Raw genomic sequence first — 13,359 nt, 5'->3', positions numbered from 1 at the left:
TTTTTCTTCGAGCCTTTAACGTAGAATGCTCAACATCAAACGTCTGTTAAAAATAGTGCTAGGGAAATAAATAACTGCTCACGGAGCTTGCAAATTTTAGCACAAGGCAAAGGCAGAGGCAACCGGTAAATACTGGAATAACAAACGCAGATCATCAGAAACAGTTGTCAAGTTTATTCGTAGGTAGTCAAGTGAGACCGGTTTTTATTTTTAAGTACAGTATCTTCGAAACTTTTTTTTTTTTTCAAGTATCGTGCCCGCCCCATGCTCTACTCGTTACCATAGCCATCAGTACGCGGCCTATTCATTTTGGTTAGGTTTCAGCCCGTCGGGACCTGGCTGGCTGTCGAAATTATCCGGATTCTCGAATTAACCAAGTTTTTTATATGCTCCTAGGCGCGCCCGCCACGGTGGCTCAGTGGTTAGGGCGCTCGACTACTGATCCGGAGTTCCCGGGTTCGAACCCGACCGCGGCCGGCGGCTGCGTTTTTATGGAGGAAAAACGCTAAGGCGCCCGTGTGCTATGCGATGTCAGTGCACGTTAAAGATCCCCAGGTGATCGAAATTATTCCGGAGCCCTCCACTACGGCACCTATTCTTCCTTTCTTCTTTCACTCCCTCCTTTATCCCTTCCCTTACGGCGTGGTTCAGGTGTCCAAAGATATATGAGACAGATACTGCGCCATTTCCTTTCCCCAAAAAAACCAATTATCCTAGGCGCAGCCCTGCCCGTACCTGACTGTGTTTCACATTCGCACTACCACTTGTTTTAAGTTTTTTAACCAGCATGCTTATATTAAGATTTTTTTTCTCCAATCTTTTATACAGGGGTTAACAAAATGTCCCTCAATGCTCTGCACCAATGCGATTTCCCGTCATCGACCTACTGTAGTCTGTAGATCGTGTTACTATAATCCTGTTCAAGACATTTGACCAAATATGGCGCATGCAACTCACGTGAACAAAGGTTGACCATATTTTTAGTAGGCTGTGATCCGGCTTACGGCTGCGACTCAAGTATGGCTACGACTGTGGCTAGGCTCAGTGGTTCGGAGAGGAGGAGGATGAAAGGAGGGTTTTTTTTTTCGTTTGCATTTTACTGCGGATTCATTGCTTGCGGCAGGTTGTAGCTGGCGTGAACGTAATTGTGTTCACATTGAAAATCTGACAGATGTGTTGTGCGTGACCGAGGGCTTCGTTTAGAAAAAGAAAACATCGGCGTATGTACGCAGGCAGCGTCTGTGACAGCAGCTCGCCATGTCTGCTACTTTAGTTTGTGCAACAGCGCGCCGTGTTCTACCCAAGTGCTTCGCGGGCCGCTTTCCCGTACCCGGCCTGTCATTGCGGTACTGCTCGGTGGCGAACACGCTGCGCGTCAAGAAGGAAATCGACGAAAAGCGCAAAGCAGCTTTGCTCGGTGGTGGTGAGAAACGCATAGCCAAGCAGCATGAAAAGGTCGGTGCCCTTAGGCTGTATGCATACGTTGCAATTTAGTCGGGACGTGACGCTTGTGCTTGTGTTTGATCCGTTGCCACGCAGGGAAAGTTGTCGGCGAGGGAGCGCATATCAATCTTGCTTGACCCTGGAACTTTTGTTGAGTACGACATGTTCATGGAGCACACGTGCAGTGATTTCGGAATGCAGAAAGAAAAGGTAGGAGCCCCGCGGCCAATTTTGATCGGGCGATCACTCGTGTTGCGCAACCGTGAACTACGTTTAAAATTGATCTGGTTTTTTCTACAGTACTCTGGTGACAGCGTTGTGACCGGACACGGTGAAATTCACGGCCGTCAAGTGTTTGTGTTCAGCCAGGTGGGTATGCGTTACATTTAGGAAGTGTGCGTCGTGTTTAATTTGGCACTTTTAATTCTCTATCCAACAGGACTTCACAGTTTTCGGAGGAAGTCTTTCCAGTGTCCATGCCAAGAAGATATGCAAGGTAAGCTACATGCACATGCTAGAAAATAATAATAGTAATAATAATAATACTTTATTTGCATTCCTGGTGGGTGGCCCAAGTATGCACGAGTGGCAAAAAGGCAGTGCTGCCCATACCGACTTGCTGACTCAGATCTAAGGCCTAGGATGGGTAATGTGACAAAACAGGTGAAAAGGGAGGAAAGGGAGGCTAAACACATCATGGTATAGTGAAGATATCCATGCTGCACATAAATCAATGCAACTCTTGTGCAGCCTTTGCGATTACAGGGACATCACAGTCTTTTGGAGCAAATGTCCAGGAAACTGCGGTAAGCAAAGGCTGCCATAGGGAAACAGCATGGGGTAGCCAAGAAAATTCATGGCATCCGGGCCTGCCAGAAGGGCTCCACATTGCCAATCTAGTCGCAAGGTTGTGGGCCATCACCCGGGAGTTTAATGACCACGAGCAGTAAAGCGGCACTAAAGATGTGCAGTAGCCGCTTGCACCCAAGAGAAGAGGATTTATCATTTTTGGTAGTGCATCCGCATAGGATGTCAATTCTAATTCCATGCTGCACACTGGCTAAGTTGGCTTACTTATTTGGCGTGAAGGTACTCTGGAGAAGCAGCCATTACAAAGTTTCATCCTTTCGTCATACTCACCGTATCAAAGTGTGTCATTACTAAAGCAAGCTCTCAGTATTCCAGACCTTATTTCACGCAAGTTCTCTTCTGTATCATTATTTCATTCTTTATACTACAGTGACTCCCCATTTATGGCTGATCGCATTGCTTCTGCCCATGATATCTCATCCTGGACCGATCATCCCCGTAAAGTACAACCCATCTTCGCACAAATGCTAAAATATCAAACCTCACCCATACTATTATCTATGGAAGAGTGGAACTCGTTGCCGGCTGACATAGTTACTGGAACTGATCTATCTAATTTTCAAACAAAACTTTCAGTGCAACTTGGTTGCTAACCTTACCCTAATATTGTTTTCACTATTGTCTTTTTAAGATTTATGTGCTGTGTACTCATCCTATGTATTCCTTAGCAAATGCAGTGCTCTGTACTTACCATTTCTATGTATAGTTATTTACTGCATTTGTTGACTAACTTATGTAAAGATTATCTATTGTGCTGTTTTTATGCCCTCCCCTCCTATGTAATGCCCACTTGGGCCTTTAGGGTATCTAAATAATAAATAAATAAATAGCTGGAAAGGCTTATCTTACTAAGGTAGAGTGCCTTTGCTGATGCTTTTATGAGGGAGAGTGCAGTGTTAACTGTGGGAGGCCTTTTGTTCAGTGCAGCTGTGGAGTTACAATGAGTCATGCCATCGGTATCTAAAAGCGTAACATTGTGCCGTAGGACTTTTCTTTGCCAATACAGCAATTTGCCAGATGGATTCGCCACAGTGGCTGAGTGTCATGGTATTCTGCTGCTGATCCTAATGTCACAGGTTCCAACCCAGCCATGACAGCCACATTTCAATGGAGACTAAATACAAAACACATGTGTTTTATGTGATGTCAGCACAAAGGATAGAACCCCAGGTGGTCCATAAGTAATCAGGAGCCCTCCTCAATGATGTCCCCTCAGGAATTATGCGATAAAAAGTTGACATCACAGCAATGTGGGGACCAACTCAATAGAGCAATAACGCTTACAGACATGAAATATACTGTCGCAGTGTGAATAGAAAGAAAAATGCCTCTAGTGACATGAACTCACTGCATGTGGCCGCATCTGGATCACACAAGCTTCAGGACAATAAATTGTCCTTGCATGCACAGCATCTCTATGCAGCTTCATTTCTCTTTTTCTGCCAAAGCAGTTGCACTCATTAAGAATATATAATTTGAGCACCACTTTGAATGATTTGTAAGCACTTACGTATACAGGTAGCTTCAATACAAGAGACAACAGTTAATTTACACACTTGATTGAATTCTATTATTTTTTGCTTGTTACTGGTATGTCTTCATTGCTCGAAAATTATTTGTGAATGGAAAATAAAAAGACTACAGGAAGGACTGGAAAAAGGAAGTTAGAAGACTGGTCGTGTTAACCCGTAGTGTGTATCTATTCTTCACTCTTGCCTTCCACCTTACGATGAACAGCTGCAGTTCACGATAAAGGACAGAGGCGATGCTATGAAACTGTGTTGTGGGCATGCCAAGTGTTTTGCACATGCTGAATTGAAAGTGAGTCACTGCTGAGCGTTAGTCAGGGTTCAGATGGTTTGACAAAGACAATGACGCAGTCATGTGTACAGAGAATTATCTGTCACTTCAGTGAATAAGTTGGCAGCTGGTGCCTGCCCTGTCTCACCCATTCATTCCTCTTTGACCTCTCATGCCATTCCAACCGTCATCGTAAACTGACTAGTCCTTTAAAGAGTACTCATAATTATTATTGCTGTGGGTGGCTACAGCAAAAGCCAGCTTGCTGGGGATGCAAGCATACAAAGGGCATTGTCACGCTTAAGAGTGTCCAATGCTCTCAGAGAAACCACTGCCACTGAGCACAGAGTCATTGGCATTGGCACTGAAAAAACATTGCATGCTTGGCATTGGTTAAGTCTTGGAGTGCTGTGTGCTGAACGGGTTACCATCACTTGGAGGAGGGGAGGGAGGAGGGGGAGTTTCATTAGTGTACAGTGTTTTATTTCTTCATTGCCAAGTTTGAAGGTACTAGGATGCAGTTAAGCCACTGCTTACTTCCTCTGTTTATTTTATCTGCATCTGTACATATGAAACCTCTCTGGTCTGCAAAGGGAACATCAAAACGTCATTCCCACTTTGCTTCCACTGGATAATTACTAGCTTTACCCAGTGTCTCTTAAACGTCATGCTGATATTGCACAACTTTATTATTAATTTGTTCTCACTCCAAGGCCACTGTTTAGATTATTGTGGGATAGGAAAGCGAAGTGTGTTCACGCAGCGGTAAAAGTCCTTTGTCAAGCTCGCATCGTTACTTTTCCTTACCTAGGCTTTGAGTCGGTTGTGTAGCTTGGAGTAAGGAAAATGTCACTGTTAATCTACTCTGTTTAATGAAATACATCTTACAACAACGGTGCCCCTTAAGCAATCAAAAGATATAAGCGTTGCTGGCATGTCTCAAGATAAAGAAGAATTATCAATTTAATTTGGTTTGAGTATGTCATACTTTTTCCCCTTTTGAACATGATGTTTCTCATTCCCATGAGTTGAGCTTGTAGTCTTGCTATAATTCTTAGTTGCATAGTGCACTCATTAGCTTTTACCTTAACAACTTTGGTTCAAAACCTAGTGCATGACTGCTCTCTCCTTCTTTTTGTTTTCTTTCATTTAGTGTTTGGTTTTATGTGCAGCTTAATGTACACTGTAAAACAAATCTTTCGATGAATGATTTTAAGTGAAAAAGTTCTTCAAACACTACATACCTTGGCACAGCCTGCTATTTGTTTGCAAGCAATTGAATGTCAATGGGTATGAAGTGACACATCACTGTAGTTCTCTAGTCAGCTGGCTACATAAATGCCATTTGTAGAACTGGCCAGAGGGTTCACAAAATCTGAAGGTGTGCAAGTCAGAAAAATCTGGAACTACCACACTCTGAAGTAATTAAGGTCTATTTGAATGTCTCATTAAATGAGTGAATGTCCTTCGTGTACTCAGTGCAAAGGCCAAGACAAGGTGTCTTTGATTCTGTGGCTAGAAGAGCAGTGCCTGAGTAAACCCCAAACAGGCATTTGTATTTTGAGCACACTTGGTCACAAAAGGAGTTGTGGAGAGCATAACTTCTAATTCGGCTCTTAAAAAGTGCACTTGGGGCAACATTGTGCAAACCAGTGCTGAACAGCGACCCATTCTGTACTCAACACTGCCTAATTTTAAGTGGGTGCGTTGTTACTAACCTGTGAAACCCGTGTCTTGTTAAAAGCACACTAAGAACAACTCGATCCAGTTTTTGCTTATTTAACTGTCAATTGTTTGGCTCTTAGTGGCTGTGTTGGTGTTTCTTCAGCAGCAAAAGGTGCGTTCAGTGCTGAGAAAATTAGGTTTAATACTTTTCCTCTGCCGCTCAATTCAAACTCTCGACGCCAGTATAAAAAAGGACTCTGCGATTACCATTTGTAAATGAGCGGTGGTGCAGCCTTGCCTCATAGGTAGTCGGCAAAAAAAATGCATGTAACTGCAGTTTGCTTTTAAAGAATGGCCAGTGTTGGTGACACCTGTATTTCATTTTTTTTCCTTTTTTAGCTTATAAAAGCTTCGTTTTCAGTGAGAGCCACCTCTTCGTCATCAGAGCAGAGTAATATATCGATACATGCAAACTCCAATTCGTCCTCAGTGGCCATTTAAGGGTATGAAGTTCATGGTCCGTTTTCTATGGATGCAGTGTGCAGTGATGCTATTTTTCCTTCTCGTCGGTGTGGGTGTGGACTTGTTATTGTCTGTGATTATTATGCATTGTCCAGTTTCTGATAAACATCACTGACTCATTTCTAGATCATGGACCAAGCCATGCTTGTGGGTGCTCCCGTGATTGGGCTCAACGACTCTGGTGGTGCAAGGATCCAGGAAGGCGTGGAGTCTCTGGCGGGCTATGCAGACATCTTCCAGCGCAACGTTCTCTCTTCCGGCGTTGTGCCACAAATCTCTGTGATCATGGGCCCCTGTGCTGGTGGCGCTGTCTACTCTCCTGCCATAACCGACTTCATTTTCATGGTTAAGGTACGCACACGTCTGGATCGAGCTGTACATTTTTATTCTTATTTGTTCTCATGCGTTTGCCTTGTTGGCAGTGTCACAGGGAGTCAGCAGAACTACTGTATATTCTCGTGGAAAGGTCATTCCCGTGTAATGGCAGACTCATTGTAAGGGCTCAGCCCTCTCCAACTTGTGACATCTGCCAGTAATGTGTTTTAGCAGCTTGTTTTTCTCCGAGTGATTCGCCCCGTTGTTGGGCACACATTTGATCATCCAACTGGGCAAGTTGGTACATCTTAAGGAGGAAAAACAGCGCAGGAACATGGGACAAGGAAGAAACAATGGTGGCACAACATACGGAGCCAGCGAGCGCTTTGTGCCATCATGGTTTTCCTCATCCTGTATTTCTGCGCTGTTTGTCCTTCTTAAGTAAGTTGGAAGGATTCCCTGGGCCCATACTGATTGGTTATAAAAATGCATGTCACCACTTAAAATGGGGACATGTATTCGAGGCTCCACGGAGTTAAAAAAATTTTACGAAAAAATGCCGGTCCTATGCACGGGCCACACCCCATCAAAATCGTGTTCCTTACACAAGTATACATGTTGATCAGTAAATGCTGACATGCAGGTTTTTTAGGCTTAGATGCTGACTAACATTCAAGCATTATATTTCAGAAACTTCTGTACTCTTTCAGCAACGTGCAATGAAATGTACAGTCCTTCCCCCCCCCCTTTTTTTTCCCCCTAAAATGTGATATCTTTTGAAGTCCTATAAAGGAACATTTACAGTCAAGCCTACTTTCAATGAACTTGGCGGTAGTGCAGATGGCGTTTGTTGTATCTGAAGTTCGTAGTAAGTGGACTTTCTTTATTTGCAGCAAAAGATACAAAGTCGGACAAAAGTGTGTTCTTATCTTTTGAAAGAGAAGTCCATTATGCATGCCTATTTCTCCAAAGCGTGCCAAAGCTTTTGTTTGATGTGTTATCTTTTTAATTACTCCCCTCTTTAATGCCAAACGGCCCTGAGGGTATTAATAAATGAAATGAAATGAAACACAGCACTTTCAGAGCTCTCCAGTGCGGTCAAGTGCTCCTCGTCAAGATCCTTGCTGGTGACAAGTTTCTTTAGGGATACGATATTACTAATCGCAATAGAAGCATTTATGCAGACTGGTGGCAGCTCAACCTTCTTCTCTCTGATTGTCAACAGAGTTGCAAAGATGCAGCGATAAAGCTAGCACAACGCTTGTGTGCACAGAATGTACTGTCTGCTATCTGCATGCTGCCGGCGTGCATCAGTGCCACAAGTGGTGGAGAGCCGATTTTGGCAGATGATGCATGCCACATGACTGTCTGGGCCAGTAAGGCACGGGTTGAAGTCAGGGCTGTGTCGTTATACCTTCCTCTGTCCTTGTCTTAAGGTGTGCTGTTTTTTTCCCAGCAAGGCGCACCAAGTGATTCATATTCAAACTTCTCTAATTGCTGTGCCATTGGTTGACCACCGACTGCGTGCAGTGTTTCAGTTCAACACTGCCCCTGTCTTGAACCCAGCATACTTCTCCTTCCACTTCAGGCGTTTTGCCCAGCCTGGCACATATGCATGCACCAGTTGACCTTTGCAGTTCATCCGGCATGTGCTTGGCTGGCAGTTAGCTGCAGTTTCAATGTAGCTTTTTCAATCGCTTGTATGGAGTTGCCATGTTCGTTCAGAGAGGTGAAAGGAAGAATCACAGGAGCTGGCAGACTCTCCTCGGTCCCCGCGCTGATGGGAAGCTTGCATTTTTTGACTGGGGAGAGAGTTTACGGTGCCTCTTCATTCACCCTAACCGAGTGGCCATCCACATTGTTTGTTTTGTCTGAGGCGCAGTGGCATTGCCATAATACAGTAGAACTAGCTATAGCAAACTTGGTTATAGTAAAAACTCAGATATAGTAAAGTGAAGCTGTGATCCCATTTCGCCTTCCATAGACAGCTATGCATTTTTTTTGTTTTTTTTTTCGAGGAAACGGCCATAGTAAAGAGGGTCTGGCCGTGGTGATTTACCTCCCGCGGAATGATGACATCGCGGGACATGCGAAGTCTAGGATCGCGAGGCAAATAGATGCCAAATACGATAAAACGGCGCTCTTTGAGGTGGCTTCACTTCTAAGCTCTAGAGCCGTGAGGAGAAGCCAACTTTTTGAAGTCCCTGAGGCCTTGAGGCAAAGCGTGCGCCGCGCACGGAAAAAGTAAAGTTGGCTATGAAGGTAGAAAGAAGGTGGCGCGGGCCGCTGAGAAAAGAATGCCAGTAAAAGTGCAGTGAGGAGTAGGAATGGGAAGAAAAGGGCATGCGTTCATAGCTCGGCAACGCGAAGCGCGGAGAAGCAGCGGCAAGAAGCGGAGGCACAGCGTAGGTGGTTTTGCCGCGCTTGGCTGTGTTGCGCACGTTTCTTAACTACTGCCTCTTAAATGACACTGAGGCCACAGAAGACGACGCAATGATCGTGCATAGCTTTGATTTGCGCATGGAATAAAACTTGCTGTATTTTTGTAGCCACGCTCTATTCATGTAAATGTGGTACTTCCACAAGACTTAAACGAAGTTGAAAATGTGATAACTGAAAATAACTAAATATCACATAAAGAGACGATAAGAGCAAGATGTAAGCTATTTTTGATTGTTTCTTTTATAAATCAACACTTTGTGCTTAATAAGCAGCCAGAGAGCATATTCAGGGCCATGCCATCACCAACAACTTAATTAGTAAACACCCTTATATAGTAATATTTTTGCTGGCCTGAGCTACTTTACTATAAAGGGGTTCTACTTTAGTACATAATTTGACGGTTGCACCACCCTTGTTTGTAATAAGCAAGCATAAATGTCGTTATATTCGTTATAAATGTCGCCATTATAATTGGGCTCTGGTGTATCTGTTTTGTGCTGAGTTTTACAGTTTTTGAATTTTGTGGCCATATAATATTGCCAAATGTTATCATTTGTCCTGCTTTCAACTTTACCTTTTCTCTTTCATTACTGCATGAAAGAGTGCTTTGTTCTTTGTAAATTTGAGTTTTAGCTATTTTAGCCACAATACAGGTATCGTTTAGTGAAGATTCACTTGTCTAAAATTTGTTTGTACATACCACTTTTGCTTTCTTGCAGGACACCTCCTACCTCTTTATAACTGGCCCAGATGTTGTAAAGGTATGTAGCTGTGCACTTGCATTCACATCCAATTAGCGCCACTGCAAGTGTAAGAGAGTCTCCAGCAGTTACACATTCTGATGCCTAATGAGTAGATGCTAAATGGGTGTCATGACGCTCTTCAGGATTGCCCATTGCAAAACTGCAGGCATCACTTGTTGACTGTAGCTACAGTCAAACCTCTCTATAATGAAGAAATTTATAAAAAAACAATGTACAGTCAAACCTGGATATAACGAAATTGAAAAAAGTTCGCAATTTTTCGTTATATCCAGGTTTTCGTTAGATGCAGTTTTGGGTTAAGACTGGTAAGGATCATGCCAAAACGAAATAAAAATTCGACAGATATCAATTCAAGTGAACTCGCCATTCAAAGAATTTATTTAATAGAGAAAAACTGCGTAATTTTCGCTTGCTGTTTTTGCCCAATTGAAGCCACTACTCGGCGCTTCAAGGAAACTAAGGCATCCAGGGCTGCTTCATCGTCCTGCGAGCCGACGAAATGGCGCAGAACGTCCACCACGTCCATCAGTTCCCTCGCGGTGGGCACAGCACAAAACGTATCAGGCTCTGACGAACCGCCACCTTCAAGGCTATCTTTAACGGTTTCCACAAGTGCCGCATCAGTCATCTCTTCCATAGCCACGGCGCCGTTGTCCACGAACAAAAAGTTGCACAGCTCGACACCGTCGGGCACCCCACCGTTCATGCGTAGTTCATCCCAAGCTTCTGCGACCTCGGGTGGGCTTGAAAGTTCGTCTTCAGTGACTGTAGCTTTAATGGCCTTATTTACCTGAGCCTTGGTGAAGCAATTGGCGATCACTTGTGATTCGACCTCTTGCCACGACGCAGCAAGCATTCCGATTGCTTGGTAGATATCCACTTTTGTTGGCCGTTCAAGGCGGATGTCCAGGAGCATCTTTTGTATCAATCGACGGCGGTAACAGCATTTAAAGCTGTTAATAACCCCTTTGTCTAAGGGTTGTACCAAAGAAGTGCAGTTAGGTGGCAAATACTGCAGCTCGACGTTCGAAAGCTGTAGGCCTTCCACATGGTGCGCGGAGCAGTTGTCAAGCAGCAAACAAATGCTGCGAACTTGTCGCTTGACATCTTGGTTGAGCTCCTTCAGCCAGTCGGAAAAAATTGCCCGCGACATCCAAGCTTTGGAGTTTGCCACATATTTTACTGGCATCCGCCTTGTTCCTTTAAAACATCCGGATCGGGCATAGCGGCCAATAACCAATGGGATTCGCTTGTCGCTGCCATCAGTGTTGGCGCAAAGCAAAACCGTCACACGGAGTTTACTTTGCTTTCCACCGCGGCAGTCTTCTCCTTTTAGTGAGAACGGGCGGCTCGGTAACATTTAATAAACCAGGGCCATCTCATCAGCATTATAAATGTCGGCAGCTTCATAGTGGCTGAAAATGCCGGGAAGCTTCTCAGCCACCCACGAGGCAGCAGCATCGCTGTCTGCGGAGGCAGACTCGCCAGATACCACTTTTCCCGACGACATCGTGCCGGATTTTAAATCCTTGTAGCCAGCCATTACTCGCTTTGAAGTCGTCGTGGCCCAGGATGCAAGCAAGATCTATGGCTTTCTGCTGCAAAATCACGCCACTTATGGGCACGTTTTGTGCTCGTCTGTCCAAAAACCATGCAAAAACGGCGTTGTCCACATCAGCATACGTCGACGTCTTCAGTCTTTTCTTCTGGGCACTTGTGCCCGACTCCATCGCACTGCGGATGCTTTGTTCTGCAGCAAGAATGGTTGACAGGGAGCTGGCTGGTATATTGAAGTGGGCAGCGACAGCCTTTTTTTTTTCGCCGGCGGTAACCGCATTCAAAATCTAGAGCTTATCTTCAAGCGACAAAACTTTGCATTTCCTCACAGCGGAACTCATCGTAATGAACCGACACCGTAAACACACACCAGCACACGCACGTCAACACGCTGACGAAGAAGGCTTACCATAACTGCGCCGCAACACCACGGAATTTGTCATAGTAGTGCCACCTAGTGTCAAGCTACAAAATGAAAGCTTAAATGTTGCTACGCTTGCCACGGAGCGGCGATAGCGGCGCTCAACATCATCATCATCACCGAGGTCTGCTTGTTTGCTGCGATTGCAAGCGTTCTGCTCGCGGTCTACTTTACCTTTTAATATAAAAACTTACTTAAACAATATTCATTAAAGTTGCGCACTGCCCAGTCAAATTTCGGGCAAAACATTACAAGATACAGCTCGATGATCAGAGCCACGGATTCGTTACATCAAGGTCAACTGCTGCAACGAGTTCGTTACATGGAGGTCGCCTATACATGGGCTTCAATGGGGGATGTGCTGGGGAATTGAAAAATTTCGTAAAATCCAGGAATTCGTTACATAGAGGTTCGTTACATAGAGGTTCAACTGTATGTATGACATAGAAATAGCTGTTCCCAGTCGAAGCTTCCTGGGAAGCCTATTTATTTCTATCTGGATTTTACAAAGTAAAATTTTCCTATAAAGGAATACAGGAAAAGCTTGTTAATTTGATCCCTATAAATTTGGAAATTTGAATCATTCGAACAGTCAGCGTGGTCCCAGCCAACACCCGTGTAAGTCTATGGCGCTGGGCGCTTGCTAATTCGGACTGTACGCATCTGGCAGCAGTTAACTTTAATGGCTTCCCGAAGGGAGGCTGTGTTCACATGCTACTGCAATGGAAAGTGATTGTCAAAATAATAACCAACTCAAACCTGAATTGCGTCCTGCAGAGTGTCCCGCGCACCTTTGACATATGGACAATGGCAGGCACAATGAAAAATGTACAGCTCCATCACGAAAAATACTCCCACTGCGTAGTTTTGGTTTCGCTTTCCTAAGCTTCATGCCAGCCTGCGTCACCAGTGGCTATCAACCTCACATCAATCAGCCAACCAAGCCCAGCTGTGCACCATTTAGGATGCTAACTGGTACCACTGCATGTTTCCCTTGCTTTTGCTCTTTGTGGTGTGAAGCTCCCTCACACACAACACAGCGGCTTGTGATGGGGTTACACCACTGAAGGATACTTCGAAGGCCATTTTCATTTTGGAGCTATTCTGCTTCAACACTTCAGACAGTGGGCATGTGATAAAGTATTAATGGAACTGTGAAAAATAGTCTCTGTCACGCTGTTCTCATCTTAAAAGCAGGCAGCCATTGTGCTGTCTTTCAAGAAATAAATTTACTTTGGTGCAAGTTGTTTTTGTCAGTTTTTCAAGATTATCGATAATTCAAACTTTTTTACGGTCCCTCATAGTTCGAATTAATGATCTTTTACTGTATAGAGAATCGCAAATGAATCCCAGTGGCCATTTTGCACTGAGTGTACAGATTTGTAACGGTGCTGAACATTCCGTACCCATTCAGTGCAACAAATAAATTACCATGCATAAACCTACTGTCGAGCACCACAAAAAATATGCGGAAAGCTTTTTGTACTTCAAGCGGGGCCGATATGGAGCATTTTTCTGGACAATACCTAGGTGTTAGCATTGGTGTGATGAAATTTTGAT

At 44.3% G+C, this 13,359-nt stretch overlaps 1 protein-coding gene across 1 annotated transcript in view; it reads left to right on the top strand.

Annotated features, from left to right (window-relative positions):
- The first annotated feature begins 1,027 nt into the window (after nt 1-1,027).
- The window catches only part of LOC144125362 (propionyl-CoA carboxylase beta chain, mitochondrial-like), a 38,297-nt gene continuing 25,965 nt past the window's right edge, over nt 1,028-13,359 (top strand). The window contains exons 1-6 of the mRNA XM_077658676.1: nt 1,028-1,455; nt 1,540-1,653; nt 1,744-1,812; nt 1,883-1,939; nt 6,427-6,651; nt 9,777-9,818. Coding sequence (XP_077514802.1) covers nt 1,258-1,455; nt 1,540-1,653; nt 1,744-1,812; nt 1,883-1,939; nt 6,427-6,651; nt 9,777-9,818 — 705 coding nt within the window. The 5' untranslated portion in view covers nt 1,028-1,257. The remainder of the gene's footprint in view (nt 1,456-1,539; nt 1,654-1,743; nt 1,813-1,882; nt 1,940-6,426; nt 6,652-9,776; nt 9,819-13,359) is intronic.

Source organism: Amblyomma americanum, chromosome 3 (genome assembly GCF_052857255.1).
Source record: "Amblyomma americanum isolate KBUSLIRL-KWMA chromosome 3, ASM5285725v1, whole genome shotgun sequence".
Lineage (NCBI taxonomy): Eukaryota > Metazoa > Arthropoda > Arachnida > Ixodida > Ixodidae > Amblyomma > Amblyomma americanum.
The sequence above is the reverse complement of the archived record's forward strand: the minus strand, read 5'-3'. Positions and strand labels throughout refer to the sequence as shown.